This window comes from Falco naumanni, chromosome 1, assembly GCF_017639655.2.
Source record: "Falco naumanni isolate bFalNau1 chromosome 1, bFalNau1.pat, whole genome shotgun sequence".
NCBI classification, from domain to species: Eukaryota; Metazoa; Chordata; class Aves; order Falconiformes; family Falconidae; genus Falco; species Falco naumanni.
This window is the reverse complement of record NC_054054.1, coordinates 66,258,341-66,271,074: the sequence shown is the minus strand read 5'-3', so window position 1 is coordinate 66,271,074 and position 12,734 is coordinate 66,258,341. Positions and strand designations below refer to the sequence as shown.

At 39.9% G+C, this 12,734-nt stretch overlaps 1 protein-coding gene across 2 annotated transcripts in view; it reads left to right on the top strand.

Annotated features, from left to right (window-relative positions):
• The window catches only part of UBA6 (ubiquitin like modifier activating enzyme 6), a 32,035-nt gene that overhangs the window by 17,686 nt on the left and 1,615 nt on the right, over positions 1–12,734 (top strand). For both annotated transcript variants that reach the window (XM_040597153.1, XM_040597142.1), the window contains 14 exons: positions 494–675; positions 1,261–1,366; positions 2,361–2,450; positions 2,561–2,641; positions 3,265–3,393; positions 5,233–5,284; positions 5,390–5,453; positions 6,306–6,375; positions 6,627–6,698; positions 7,862–7,979; positions 9,507–9,700; positions 10,347–10,474; positions 11,264–11,351; positions 11,706–11,800. In XM_040597153.1, the coding sequence (XP_040453087.1) occupies positions 494–675; positions 1,261–1,366; positions 2,361–2,450; positions 2,561–2,641; positions 3,265–3,393; positions 5,233–5,284; positions 5,390–5,453; positions 6,306–6,375; positions 6,627–6,698; positions 7,862–7,979; positions 9,507–9,700; positions 10,347–10,474; positions 11,264–11,351; positions 11,706–11,800 (1,469 nt within the window). The remainder of the gene's footprint in view (positions 1–493; positions 676–1,260; positions 1,367–2,360; positions 2,451–2,560; positions 2,642–3,264; positions 3,394–5,232; positions 5,285–5,389; positions 5,454–6,305; positions 6,376–6,626; positions 6,699–7,861; positions 7,980–9,506; positions 9,701–10,346; positions 10,475–11,263; positions 11,352–11,705; positions 11,801–12,734) is intronic.

The window sequence follows — 12,734 nt, the reverse complement described above, 5'->3', positions numbered from 1 at the left end:
AAGAACTCTATTTCAGTTCAGCTTCTGAAATTGGCTTTGTGTGGAATGCCTTGCAGTAATGTGATTATTCACAGGTGCTTGCCTATGCTGCATAGACATAGTCACAGTAACTTATGGGTTTATCCTCTGACAGTCATGAACTGCTCCTCTCTTACATCATTTTGAGAGCGTGACAGGCAGTACATGGCATTGGTTTCAGTTAACTCGATACACTTCTGACCATTTAAGCACTTTCATCTTGTGGTTTCTGAGGCACTACTTTAAGTAAAATAAAAAATAAAACTAGATTAATAAGATATTTAATTAGTGAGGGAGGTATATGAATAAAGAAATTCCTTTATTTTATGTTTTGCTTACTAATGTTTCTGTCAGTGAATTGTTGTCTGATCAGCGAATTGTTGTCTGATCAGCAAATGAAGTCAATACTTGTGTCCCAGATGTTCTTTATCTAAATATTGTTGAGATATCTATCTATATGTATTTATACTTCCAGAAACCTAAGAGCTATACTGCAGCAGAAGCAACCCTGAACATCAATCCTTACTTAAAGATTGACTCATACATTAATAAAGTTTGTCCAGCCACTGAGAACACTTACAGCGATGAATTCTATACCAAGCAAGATGTAATTGTGACCGCTTTGGACAATGTTGAGGCAAGGAGATACATTGATAGGTAGGTTGTGGAAACGAAGCAAGAGCTGCTTTTCATGTTTGTATGTGAACTCTGTTTTTCTATTCATAATCTTCCTCATCTGCAACTGCTTACAAGATCTGATAGCCAGCTGCTCAGATTTATCTTGCTCCTTTATAGGAATGCTGGCTGGGTGGATGAAGGGGTTAGTATTTGTGGTGGAAACCAACTCTTGTTGTGTGGCTGCTACTGTTCACGTGGCAGAAATTCTGCCTTGGAGCAAGTTCTTGGAAATTAATAGCTGTCAACTGTCAAAGGATGAGGGGGAGAATACTGTGGCAGTCTTAAGGTTGAATTGTTGAGTGGGAATATGTATGTAAATTTGTAAGTAGGAATGTTTACATTTAAAAGAATTACTGATGCCCCTAATCCAGGTAGGTTCAGGTTTATGGTATCCTGATATAACCTGAAATAGCTCTTATTTAATCTTTTCCCGAGTTTGGTGTAAGTGTTCCACTCTTCTGTAAAAGCCTAGAGTCAGTTCTGGTTACACACTGGTAATGTCTGCAAGGCCAGAATGTAGGGATTATGCTGTATTCTGATAGTCTGTGTCTTTTTCCATGTCAGTCGTTGTGTAGCAAACCTGCGTCCTCTTATAGACTCTGGAACTATGGGAACAAAAGGACACACGGAAGTTATTGTGCCCCATCTGACAGAGTCCTATAACAGTCACGTAAGTGTTTTAAGACCAATGCTTACCTTCTGAAGTTAGTCTCAAAATGCCCTCTACATATCTAAAATAAGTGGTCTATTTGAGTTGAAGAGCACTACTACTAGGAAATAATTTCTTGGTTTCTCAAGAAAAGCTCCCAGGAAATAAAATTTGAGCAGACTGGAGATACCATGTTTGTTGCCTAGGTGTAATCATCAGATAGGTAACTACTGCATGAATCATGAAACATAAACTTTGGAAAAAGTCCTAATTCTAAAGCATTTCCAAGGGACTGACTTTTTTGTTCCTTGAAAACTCCCTTTAAGTAAGAAACTAGTCCCACAATAGCGTTGCAAACTGGTTTTCTACTTGTGGGTTTCTTTCATGGAACTGCATTCTGCTTGCTCATTCTGTTCGTGGTGATTATCACCTCCACAGGCAAGTAGGAAAAACACAAGCCTCTGTGATAGGAATTAGTCTGCCAGTTTCTACAAGCATACATACATAGCAGTTATGTTTAAATGGGGATGGAGGAAATGAACCTTCAAACTCTTGCAGTATCCTTCTGGTTTAATTTCTTGTGAAACTGCCTTTACAAGGTAGAAACTCAGTGGTTGAGAACACCATGAAATGTTGTTTTCAGACAGGATTTTGAGCATCCTAACAGCCTTGCTAGGGTCCACAAAGAATCTTTCTGGCCTTGAGTGAAAGGGCATATTTCATGTTGAGAGTGTATGTGAATGCAAACTGCACATCTTGAAAAAGCTGGCTGGCAACTTTTTCTGTTGTTTCAGAGTTCAGTTTTGCTTTCCGGTGTTGAGTTTAGACTATTCTTCATAAACAGGAAGTTACATGTTAGTGTTTGTAAAACAAATTCTGTTCTAAGCATAAATAAGCTGCTTTGCATTTTAAAACAGTGGAGTTTTAAACTTGTATAGTCTAGAAATTCTTGGTACTATTATTAGCAATAAACCTTAATAAGCCTGCATTTATATGCAAGTCTCCTTAATTACAGCGGGATCCACCAGAAGAAGAAATACCTTTTTGCACCTTGAAGTCTTTCCCAGCTGCCATTGAGCATACGATACAGTGGGCAAGAGATAAGGTAAGGGAATAAGCTTACTGGTGTTCAGCATAACTTAATGTGTATTTGGAAGGGTCAGGGATCTGATATACTTCTTGCAAAATGCCATATTTGTTCTTTTTATTTTCTAGTTTGAAAGTTCATTTTCTCACAAGCCTTCACTGTTTAACAAATTCTGGCAAACCTATCCGTCTGCAGAAGAAGTTTTACAGGTAGGGGAATGTTGCCAGGGTAATATGCAGGGTTTAAACTAATGCTTTATGGATTTTGTTTCTATTTAATTTCAGTGAGATTTGGGTTATTTTCTGACATTATTCAGAAAGCCTGAAGACTTATTTCGCCAGGTCATTAGTTGGTCTTTCATAAGAACAGTATTTCTGGTGTGTCTCATAATTTAAGAGCCAAAGCCTCATGCGTGCGCTGCTTTTTCTAGCTCATGCATGCTCTGTACATAATATAAAAATATCAGAAATACTGAGGCAGTGCTAGCAGGGGTATAGTAGATGTTACACTGATGTGCAACCAGCTGGAAAAAATGAAGGGAAGATGTAGTTTCAAGTGAATTCAACTATGTAATAAATAAGACTAAATTGCTTAATACTTTTTCTTGTGAGTCTATAATTGCCTATGTCTATAGGGCTGGGTGGAAGTAAATCAAGCAGACCACAGCACCTGGGGGAAAACCCGGTAGACAGGGTCACATAAAGGATAGTATTTTACAAAGTGACCTTCGTTTTCCTTTTGCCTTTAATTTACTAAAAACATATTTACTATTTGACAGGATTGGGAGGAGTCTTGTCTGTTTTAACTTTTTTGTATTTACTTCTCTGTCTAGAGAATAAAATCAGGGGAGAGCTTAGAAGGCTGTTTTCATGTTATTAAAACGCTCAGTAGGAGACCCCGAAGCTGGACTCAATGTGTGGAACTAGCAAGAGTAAAATTTGAGAAGTATTTTAGCCATAAGGTAGGTAAGACCTGGAAATGTGATGGTGCTAGACTGATGAGGATTTTAGAAAATCCTAAATGCCAAAAGTTTTTGGTAGCCCTATGAACTAGGTGTCCAGGTCTTTTCACTCACTTCCATCTCTTTAAAATAATGAACTGTACTTGAAACTTTAAAATGTTGCAACTCACTCTTGGTAGCTCTGTTAGTAGTCTCCATGCAGTTTTCTTGGCATTTTTCCAGCTAACTAGGTATTGTGTTTTTTTCAGAGCAGCAGGATTATCAGATATCTTTCCTAAAGGACAGTGGCTTTTTGTTTCTCCAACTAAACTTTTGTCACTGAACTCATCTTCATATCCCTGATTTTCTCAAAGATGTCACGGAAAGGTTGGCTGAAATAAAAGCCAGTCATTCTGAGATATAGTCCACAGTGTTGCTTAAAGTGTGTGTGTGTAATTTTATGGGAAAGATTTGATCATGATGATGTGTATTAGTGAACATAAATCTGTGTGTATGGAAGCCCTGATGGTAGTTGTCACATTGAGAAAACATTGCGTTCCCAATTGTGAATCAGTATGCAAGAATCCTAAAGTGACAACAGGGTGGGGGGAACGGTTCACTTGTTGGATTAAGTATCTTGCTTGGACTTTGGACAGATGAGGTGACATTGTCATCTTTGTCTTGTGAATAAATGGACAAGTCACTCTTGTCTAGCAGTACTTGTGTCTTTATGCTCTCCATCGTGATGTAGTGTGGTGGGTTGACCCTGGCTGAATGCCAGATGCCCACCAAAGCTGCTTTATCATTCCCTTTCTCAACTGGGCAGGGAAGAGAAAATGTAACGAAAGACTTGTGGGTCGAGATGAGGGCAGGGAGATCACTGAGCAATTACCATCATGGGCAAAGTAGATTCAACTTGGGGAAATTAGTTTAATACTATGCAAATTGGAAAAAAACACCTCCCCAGCCGTCCCTTCTTCTCAGGCTTAACTTAATTTCCAGTTTCTCTGCCTCCTCCCCACAAGTGGCACAGGGATACGACATAAGATCAGTCCATCACACATTATCTGTGCTGCTCCTTCCTCTACAGAGGCAGAACTCCTCACACTCTTTCCCCTACTCCAGTGTGGGTTCCCTCCCACAGGAGACAGTTCTCCATTAACTTCTCCAATGTGAGTCCTTCCCATGGGCTGCAGTTCTTCACAAACTGCTCCAGTGTGGATACCTTCCACGGGGTGCAGCCCTTCAGGAGCAGACTGCTCCAGCGTGGGTCCCCTGCGGGGTCACAAGTCCTGCCAGCAAACCTGCTCCAGTGTGTCGTCTTCTATGGGGCTGCAGGTGGGTGTCTGCTCCACCATTAAGCTCCATAGGCTGCAGGGGACAGCCTGCCTCACCATGGTCTTCACCACGGGCTGCAGGGGAATCTGCTCCGGTGCCTGGGGCACCTCCTCCCCCTCCCTGTTCATTAACCTGGGTGTCTGCAGACTTGTTGCTCTCTCATACTCTCACTCCTCTCTTCTGCAGATACTTTTTTTCCTCCTTCTTAATATGCTATCACAGAGGTGCTACTACTGTTACTGATTAGCTCTGCCTTGGCCAGCAGCAGGTCTGTGGCTTCTGGCATCTTTTTACAGAAGCCACCCCTGTAGCGTCCCTGCTACCAAAACCTTACCACGCAAACCCACTATACACAGGCATCTTAGATTTTTCCAACTCCAGGTTACTTCAACTACGTATCTAAGTGTTTTAAAAACTGTATCAAAACATCACAAATCATTACTAAAAAGAAGGCTTGATTTAGTGTGGTCATGTCAATCCGAATATGACAAATTACTAAAGCTACTCTGGCTTTTCCTCTAGGCTCTTCAGCTCCTTCATTCATTTCCTCTTGATACACGATTAAAAGACGGAAGTAAGTACAAATGCCCCTTTGTGCCTGTTGTGAATTCATGGTGTATGTCGTGCGTTGCTGTTCCTGATTCCTTGGGATTTCATCTTAAGTCTGTCTTCTTACCAGGTTTGTTTTGGCAGTCACCAAAGAGGCCACCTTTCCCAGTGAAGTTTGAATTTAACGATCCTTTGTAAGTATGGTACTGCCACTGATGCCTTTTCTAGTGTCCTATAAAACTCACCCTACAGCAGAAAGTGCAAGGCGCAATGGCTTTATAGCCCTGGAAGCTGGACTGGTACTTGGTAGGTACTAGTGCATAGTCTTACACTGTGGTAAATTCAGTGAGCTGTCTCATGCTTCCACTGCAGGTTATTTAACTTTCACTGATGTGGGATTGGAGGGTGGCTTGAAACAACCCATTTCGTTTATTGTGTGATTACAGAATTACTGAGTTGTTGCTGTCATACACCCTGCCCCCATCAGCCCACATCATGAAATGCAGGATGTGCCAGATTAAATTGACTACCTAAAATAACCTAGTGGAGGGACTCCCTTTTCTTCTTAATCACAATTTGGGTCTGATCTAGATGGCTTTGGTATTACAGATAATTTAAAAAATGTATGTGGTTGAAGGATTGAAAAGCCTTTATCTGCTGCATATCTACATCTGCTTTGAGAAACTGTTTGGATTGCTGTTTTTAGTTTGGATGAAAACTGAGATCATGATAAATATCAAAACATTTCTGAGGTGAAGCTTTTTATTATCATATTCATGTCATGTGTTTGTAGTTGTTTTCTTGACTGCAGAAGTTGAGAAAATATGGTTTTCATTAAATAAATTCACTCAACAAATTTTGCTTAGTTTTGAGGAGGACTTCTGAGTCACTCAAAATCTGTCATCTGTTTTATGCTGTGTGCGCTGAAGGGTGGAAATTCTGTTTCTCTGTGTTTTCATGATCTCTTTGAATATGATTACAAACCTTTGGGCAACTGAAGTAAAAGAACAACTAAACAAAAATAATTCTCTTCTTCTTTTCTTCAGGCATTACAGTTTCATTGTGAGTGCAGCAAAACTCTTTGCAACAGTGTACTGTGTTCCTTTCACAGAAAAGGTAATCCATACTGCAGCAGTGTTCCTATCACATAACTTGATTTATGTGTTTAGTTTTGGCCTGATGTTCAGTTGCCAATTCTTTCCAAGAACTGATTAAAATGATTCTTAAAGCAATAAATCCTTCAGTGCTGGTTATTCAGCAGCTGCTTACATTTAGTCTTCCTTATTTAAATCCCTAACCCAGTCTTTTTACGGGGGCCTTTATAAGTTGATGTGAATTTAAATTGTTTTTCTTGAAAACTGTAACAGGATTTGTCAGAGGAAACTATTTTGAAGATTATTTCTGCTGTGAAGGTACCAGAGTTCAGACCTTCAAACAAAGTAAGTGTGGTACTCGGTTTAAAGAGAAAAAATAATCCGCAAGCAGTGTCCCACATCTCCAACTAATTCTTGCATTGATGCTGATGAGTAATAAACACAAATTAAAATGTGTTTTGGGGAAACAAGAGTGTGACATCCAGGACTGTTTTAACTTGATAATAGCAAAGGTATCTATGTACCAGATGTTAAATGCAAGATGTGGGGTTTTTTTGCCTTTTGCAGATGATTTTCCATGCATGAGTGTGACTGTAAGTCTGCAAGCTTTTTTAAAAATTTATTAATCTATACTATTTTAATAAAAAAAATAATATTTTACTCATAATCAGCTTTAAAGTAATCCAAGACTAGTGTCTATTTGTTATTCGTTTCTAGGTGATATACAGGAAGTGTCATTATTATGTTTAGTTTAAAAGTGTTACCTTCAAAAGTTAAGTGAAGTGTTACTGTGCAGCGGCTAGTATTTGTCAGTGTTTAAAATTAACAAATATTCCAGGGTGTTTTCATATTTTCTTCCCCAGGGTTAGCACTTGTCTCATGAATGCTTGACTTGACAAAACTAATATTTTAACTCGGAATCACAGAATGGTTGAGGTTGGAAGAGACCTCTGGAGACCGCCTAGTCCAATCCCCTTGCTCAAGCAGGGGCAAGGACTGTGTCCAATCAAGTTTTTAATATCTCTGAGGATGGAGACCCCACAGCTTCTCACTGCTACCTGTGCCAGTGTTCAGCCATCCTCACAGTTTTGGTTAGGGTTTTTGTTTGTTTTTTCTTTAAAGTATTTTTGTATGTTTCTTATGGAGTTTTATGTGCTTCAGTTTGTGCCCATACCCCCTTGTTCTGTCACTGGAAACCAGTGAAAAGAATCTTCCTCTGCCTTCTGTACTTTCTCCCCATGAGATATTTATATGCATGGGTAAGATCCCACTGAGCCTTCTCTTCTCCCTGCTGAACCATCCCAGCTCTCTCAGCTTCTTCTCATACGAGAGATGCTCCAGTCCTTTAATGATTTTGTGGCCCTTGGCTGGACTTGCTTGAGTAAGTCTATGTCTCTCTTGAACTGGGGAGGAACGAGTGCAAGGAAGACAGGAAATCTAATGCACTTCACACTTGCGCTGTACAAAGTTTGTTTATTTTATTGCTCAAGCATTGCACACTCTTGCAGGTTGTACAGACTGATGAAACTGCAAGAAAACCTGATCATATTCCAGTCAGCAGTGAGGATGAAAGGAATGCTATTTTCCAGCTGGAGAAGTCTATACTATCCAATGAAGCTCTGGAAAGTGAGTAGTGCAAACTAGCTTCATAGCTTAGTAACATTTTGCAATAGCGCTGCCAGTACTGTGGCATTAAGGTCTTTGGGTAAAGCAGTTCTGCAATTCTGCAAGAAGCAGATGGCTGATATCTAAAGCTATCTGGAATGCCTTGCAGATAACTGTCCTTATTGCCTGACATTACCCTATGCTTCTGTATTTCTGAGATTCCTGCAAGTTCTAGGGTTCTCTGTTACACTTGCATGTAAGTACAACCTTGATGACGGTGAGCTGGCAGCAGGGCACTGAACTCTTAAGGGAAAGGGTGCTGGCTACATCCCAGATGGAATTAAAATGATTCTCATATAAGAAGGTTGAGAGTTTATCCGTGTTTCAGCTGGAATAGTGAATTTTTCCTCCTAGTAGCTGGTAATGTGCTGTGTTTTGGATTTAGTGTGAGGGAATGTGGAAAACACACTGATGTTTTAGTTGTTGCGAAGTAGTACTTACCCAAGTCAAGGACTTTTCAGTTTCCTGTGCTCAGTCAGTGAGGAGGTACACAAGAAGCTGGGAGGGAGCAGAGTCAGGACAGCTGACCCAAACTGGCCAAAGGGATATTCTGTACCATAGGACATCACGCTGAGTATATAAACTGGGGGGAGTTGGCTGGGGCCCACCAATCGCTGCTGGGGACTGGCTGGACACCAGTCGGTGGGTGGTGGGCAATTGTATTGTGCATCACTTGTTTTTCTTCAGTTTTATTTTTCTCTCTCTTTTTGTAATCTCCCTTTTCATTACAATTATTATATTTTACTTTATTTTAATTATTAAACTGTTCTTATCTCAACCCATGGGTTTTACTTTTTGCCAATTCTCCTCCCCATCCCCTCAGCTGAGGGAGGGAGTGAGTCAGCAGCTGTGTGGTACTTAGTTGCCGGCTGGGGTTAAACTATGACAGAGTTCTACTTAGAGGAATCAATCTGAAATTATCCTAAATTGTGAAGGCTATTAGAATCTTCTTCAGTATCTTTTAGATATGTTAAAATGAGGGTGATCAAATCCCATTTTTGTGCCTGGCCACATGAAGAGGTCATTGGGCAACTATTACATGCACGCATTTTTAGCCCATGAACACAGGAGAGAAAGATGAGTTTAGCTCTAATCCATCCCATGGAGTGTCAGCCCTAACCTCTGTCTCCCATGCTAATGAGCCCCTAGTGAAATGACTACAGATAAAGCTTATGGAGGGGATTCTCACAGGACAGAGCTAGAGCAAGGTGGGGTAAGAAACATCTATGGGACTGTTCAAAATCTATTCCTGGTGTTGCAAGGAAGGTAAAGTTAAGGAGCTCAGTTGATATTTCCTTACTTACTTTAACAACTGGTATTGGTAGGAGCTTTTCTGCTTCTAGCATGGGAAAACAAGTTGTAAGTAAGGCACCAAGCTCCAGAATGTGAAATTTGTAATTTAAGTTTCTAGTTCCTAATAGCTTATGTGTAGGACATCTTAAATTTTCTAATAATAATTTTTGCTATTTTTTTTTTCTTTATGAGCAGGTGACTTGCAAATGAAGCCCATCTCCTTTGAAAAAGATGATGATAGTAATGGGCATATAGATTTCATAACAGCAGCATCAAACTTGAGAGCCAAGATGTACAACATAGAACCAGCAGATCGGTTCAAAACAAAGCGCATCGCTGGAAAGATTATTCCTGCAATTGCAACAGCTACTGCTGCGGTATCAGGCCTGGTGAGTACGCTTTTAAAGATGCTTAAAATTCATATTTCTTTCTCTTACAGTTCCTTGCCTAAAACCACTGTTGTCTAGATACTGATTAACACTACCCTGACAGAGCCTTGTTAAACAAATGGGTTTATTTCAAACTTAATAATCTTTTTTTCTCAGGTACTAATGCAAAAGGTTGATCTTGGTTCTAGATGTCGTAAGCCCTTGCTGCTTTTATTCCTCATTTGCTGACCAGAAAGAGGAGTTAGAAAGATAAACATTTCGGTTTGTTTTCTGCAATTAATAATAACTTCTGTCAGAGTGCCCTGCCAACAGTGCAAAGGATCTGTTCTGTATTAGTTCACTCCATGCATCTCAACAATACTGCATGCTTTGTGGAGGTTTCTTGAATTAAACAATATTGGAAGAGTCCTACATTAGGAACACTTTTGAATTTTTTAAATATTCCCATTAGCAGCAACAGAATTTATTTCTGTGGCATATTGGCTTGCATTTCCAGCCGTGATTTACTCTGCCAATTGGACAAAGGCTGATCTCATTAATGAGATACTCTCTAGCTGCTGGCCTCTTAACTAAATGAGTGTTGATAGCATAGTACCTAAAACCTGTGTTTGGTCTCATGGAAGTGTGGGTATCTTATTTACTGCAGGTTGCACTAGAACTCATCAAAGTTGTGGGTGGTTACCCAGCTGAGGCGTACAAGAACTGTTTTCTGAACCTAGCCATTCCCATAATGGTCTTTACAGAAACTGCTGAAGTAAGAAGAACGGAAATCAGGTAGGAAGGACAATAGCAGAAGGGCAGTACTTGGAAATCAGAACTTGGTGAGCCGTTACAAGAAGTGTGAAGTCTGTACAGTTACTAAATCCAGATAACCAGATGAAGGCCTTGTGTGCTTGCGTAGCAGAACTATGATGGAAACACAGTTCATGGTTGTACTCCAATTAAACGTTACAGATATTCAAGGTTGTTTTTTCTTTTTGTTCTTTAAACTTGGAAGATCATGAGTAGCTTAATGCTTGTTATCAAACTGTATTATCTATTTACTATGTACTGCTAAAGATGTAAGTGATATTCTTACTACTGCCAAGGGTGTCCCATAATGCATTGCTCAAGAACTTCCTGTCTGGAGAATGCAGCACATACTTTTCTGTCCTAATTTTAAAAATAGTGGTTTTAAGGGCTTACTTTTGTTTTCAGTGGAAACTGTTGCTAGGGAGACTTTAAAAATCTAGATGTTAGATGTGCAGCATGGTTATTAATAAACATCCTGTCAGCACGGACTGGAGACACTTCTGCATCTTAGTCAATACAGAGCTATTTTTCAGCAGGTCTGAAAACTCAGTAAGTTCACTGCCAGATACCGTGTTTGCTCGCAGTTCTTCCTGTGTTGTGTGCTTAGCCAGGTCAGAGGGCTGGGGAAATGGCAGCAGAGAGGAAAGAGATTTTTGCTCAAGGTGAACCAGCAAATTGCTATGAGACATAGTAGTTCTCCAGTACATGTTTAAAGGAAGTGTCTGAGTTCACATTCTAAAGTAACAAACAACCTTTCTTTATTTAAAACAGAAATGGGATATCATTTACAATCTGGGACAGATGGACAATTTATGGGAAAGAGGATTTTACTCTGTTGGACTTCATAAATGCTGTCAGAGTAAGTTATCTGCTGTACTGGGTTAATACAAGGTGAGAGGAAAGGTTTTTATTGGTTTGGGTTGTTGGTTTGGGGCCTTGTTCATCAAGTTATTGCTCAAACCAGAGTAATTCTAGAAAGAATTAGTGTCAAGGGGAATGTCTCTACGTAAACGTGTTCAAGCCTATTTTCAAACTGTTAATTCAATTAACTCAGATGTATTGTAATAAAATAAAATTCTGCCAATGTCCATGCATTAGCAATCTTTTTGGTTGGAATCCTGTAGTTTTGAGTAATTATTTGTAGTATTAGGAGCAACTGCTCGCTTGTGCAGCTGTCCTAGTTGTTTAGTAAGTTTTAATTTGTGAATTCTAGGAGAAATATGGAATTGAACCAACTATGGTTGTACAGGGAGTCAAAATGCTGTATGTTCCTGTGATGCCTGGCCATATTAAAAGACTAAAGCTGACGTAAGTATAACTGGAAAATGGACAGAGGCAAGTGCGTGTATGAATGATGTTCACAGGTTGTGTCATAAGGTCGTGTGTCTGACAGCAGTGTTCGCTTTTGAAGTGATTGCTAGCCATTAATATTTGGGAAAGAAAAAAGGCAATATCTTCCTTTAGGGGGACGGGGTGTGGGGGGACAAAGTGAATTAACTTCTGTGGTGAGGACAGGAGACTTGCAAAATGCTGCTCTCACTGATGAATGCCAGAATGAGAAACCCAAGAGGTCTGACAGTAAGTTTTTTTTGGGGGGGAAAGAATGTACCTTGGTTCAAGCAGAACAAGGCTAATCAAACCTTTTTAATCTGGTTTAAGACTAATGGTGATATTTAGCAACTTAGCTCTGAAAGAATGAGAACACTGTATTGGTTGCAGATTGAGATTTCTGGAAGTCTGTTTAGTTCATAGTAATTCCTTGAGATTCTAGCTCACTTTAGCCCTTTTAGAAATGACATTCACAAGGCTTTGCAGTAGTGCTTTGTGACAGGAGGCTGGGGTATAACAAAGTGGAAGTTTGGGAGGGTGTAGGGGCAGGGCATTGGTTTTTGACTGATGGGCCTTTGCAAAGTAACAGTCGGGTCTCATGTAGTTTAATTCTACCTTATATGTTGATTGAACTCCTTTAACTCAAAATTTGTTCCTCACAGCTCCGATGAAGTATATGCTGGTCAGTGCTCACAGGTTTTGCTAGAGCAAGTAGATGCATTTGATCAGTACTGTTTCAAGGATCTGCCAGTAGGTGATGTCAGGCAAAGTAGTTTATGTTGTGGGCAAGCTACTTCAAACTTCCAGGGAGAGAAGAGCCTCTTAAGTTGGTAGTGCTTTGTGAGTGTCCGGCATACTAAGATGTGAATTTACAGCCTGTCTCAGAATAAGTTGTTTACGTTCCTTCTCTTAC